This window comes from Kryptolebias marmoratus, linkage group LG2, assembly GCF_001649575.2.
Source record: "Kryptolebias marmoratus isolate JLee-2015 linkage group LG2, ASM164957v2, whole genome shotgun sequence".
Lineage (NCBI taxonomy): Eukaryota > Metazoa > Chordata > Actinopteri > Cyprinodontiformes > Rivulidae > Kryptolebias > Kryptolebias marmoratus.
The window spans coordinates 30,854,665-30,856,959 of NC_051431.1; the positions used below are offsets into that span (position 1 = coordinate 30,854,665).

Below are 2,295 nucleotides of genomic sequence, written 5' to 3' on the forward strand. Positions count from 1 at the left end.
ATCAGCGGAGAAGTTGTCGCGAAAGCGGCCCAGCTCTTCTTTCATGTCTCCACGGATGGCTACTATTTCTTTGTGCACAGCTCCGATGCTAGCTTGAAGCCCGTCCATAGCCACGTGTTGCTCACATTCGCCGTCGTCGACCACTTCTTTAAGGGTTTTCTTGCCCGTTTCTTGTGTAGGTTTTGGTCTAACGTCACTTTTTAACGCCTTTGCCCTTTTCATTATAAATTAAATGTTCTTAGAGGGTTGATTCTTCTCTGGCAAAGGAAATTTAGCCGACCAGTTGGGAGCCCAGGTTCAACGCATCCGCTCACCTCTACGCCATAACCGGAAGTCCACGATCCTCCTCTTTGTGTACAGACTGGATATACTACGGTCCTCAGTACTCACCCAGCTGCGCCTCTGATTGGCTCCTCATGAGTCGTGCATCTCTATATTTGACCAAATCAGAAGGAGTGTGAAGCAGGTGTCAGCTGATGTCCTGGGTGTAATGTTGTAGTACCAGCAGGTTTATGAGAAGTGGTGGTGAGCTATAAAACATTATGATACACCAAGAACAGAATTATCGAAGGGCCTGTACTGAGTACCGGAGAGTACCAGCCCACTTCAGGTACACGAAAAATCTGTTGCAAAAAAAACCTTTTTGTACAAACGTATCTGTTGTAGAATGAGTTCTCATTACTTCAAACTCAAGAACAAACCTTACTTTACAGTCCAGCTTTGTTCTGCACGCTTTGTTCTGCAAACCTTTGTATCAGGAAATATGATTTCTGATTTAAATTTTTATGTCCTTAGTCTATGCATCTTTTGGTAGGTAGCAAGTTGCCTTGTTGAGGCCATCAGCCTTTATTTTATGATGATATTGTTTTGTTGTAGTCCTTATGACTAGTGGTAGCAGCCATGTTAAATGTTTTGCCGTCTCATTAAGGGGAGAGTAAGGTGGAGGTGTGGGCGTGTAAGAAGTTCCATGGGCACATGATCTCTGTTAGGGACTGGTTAGGACTGCAGTACCCTCTTCTTCCTCAGCCATATCTTGTGTTATTACAGTAACTTTAAATTGTGGTCTTCTTACTCTATATTAACATAAAGGTTATTTGGAAGAAGACAAACACTTCTTACACATCTTGTAAGGATAAATTGCATTAATGTCTTAGAATAAATTTGAAGTGTTTAGTTATTAAAAGCACAGTGAAAAGGTCGTCTGTGTCTTTAGGCATCAAAACTTCTGCGTAAGATGTGCATGCAGAACATGGTGTGGAGTTACTGCAAGAAGATCAATCCCGAGTGGAAACACCAGGTAAGAGATGTCCTGTTGCTGCTTGATACGTGCATTTTAAAATCTGATTGTTCTTCATTCATGTCAGTCTTCATTCTGCTTTGAATAGTTGGAGCAGAAAATGATTGCTAGTGAGATTTTCAAGGATAAGAAGGACAACTACCCACAAAGCGTGCCCAAGCTGTTTGTGGACACCAGGCTCAGTAAGACTCCAACATGTTTCCCATCAAACAGCTTTTCTTACTGTGTGCCTTAAAGTCATTTCATATGTTTGTTTCTGATCAGATGGAGAGGACCTCAACCCAAAGGTCGTGCAGGCTCTGGGGAGTGAAAAGATGAAGGTTAGAGAAGCTTTCATGGTTGTGCATGAGTTCAGCCTGAACAGTGTGCTGATACGTATTCGTTCTGCTCACAGTACGCCGTGCCAGTAACCAAGTATGACAGGAAGGGCTACAAGCCTCGGTCCCGCCAGCTGCTGCTCACCGCCAACAGTGCCGTCATCATCGAGGAGGGCAAACTCAAGCAGCGCATCACCTACGATGCCCTGAAAGGTACGAGGTTCAAACAAATGGAATGTTTTGGCTGTAGTCACTTTAAAGCTGCTCTGGTCACACTTCCATTTTTCCTCTGTAGGTGTCTCAGTGAGCTCTCTCAGTGATGGCTTGTTTGTCCTGCACGTGCCCAGTGACGACAACAAACAAAAGGTGAAGCTAAAGACGAGTTACAAACGTGTCCCTGCAAGTTTTCATGTAGCTTTGTGTCAGGGTATTTGTTCACTATCTCTGTCTGTTTTTCTCTCAGGGTGATGTCGTTCTGCAGAGTGACCATGTGATCGAAACTTTGACCAAGATCGCCATCTGTGCCGACAAAGTCAACAGCATCAACATCAACCAGGGCAGGTGAGAAGGAGAGCAGACACAGGACCAGTTCACACCTGACAATAACATGTTGACACCATCGACTGACTGCCTTCCTGCCTGCCCGCCTGCCCGCCTGCCCGCCTGCCTAACCGCCCGCCC

General features: G+C 45.1%; 1 protein-coding gene across 4 annotated transcripts in view; it reads left to right on the forward strand.

The window, feature by feature from the left end:
* Positions 1-2,295, forward strand: part of LOC108246542 (unconventional myosin-Ic) — a 90,000-nt gene that overhangs the window by 80,900 nt on the left and 6,805 nt on the right. For all 4 annotated transcript variants that reach the window (XM_025010078.2, XM_017434147.3, XM_017434146.3 and 1 more), the window contains exons 25-30: positions 1,214-1,297; positions 1,386-1,479; positions 1,562-1,617; positions 1,692-1,827; positions 1,910-1,980; positions 2,078-2,175. In XM_025010078.2, coding sequence (XP_024865846.1) covers positions 1,214-1,297; positions 1,386-1,479; positions 1,562-1,617; positions 1,692-1,827; positions 1,910-1,980; positions 2,078-2,175 — 539 coding nt within the window. The remainder of the gene's footprint in view (positions 1-1,213; positions 1,298-1,385; positions 1,480-1,561; positions 1,618-1,691; positions 1,828-1,909; positions 1,981-2,077; positions 2,176-2,295) is intronic.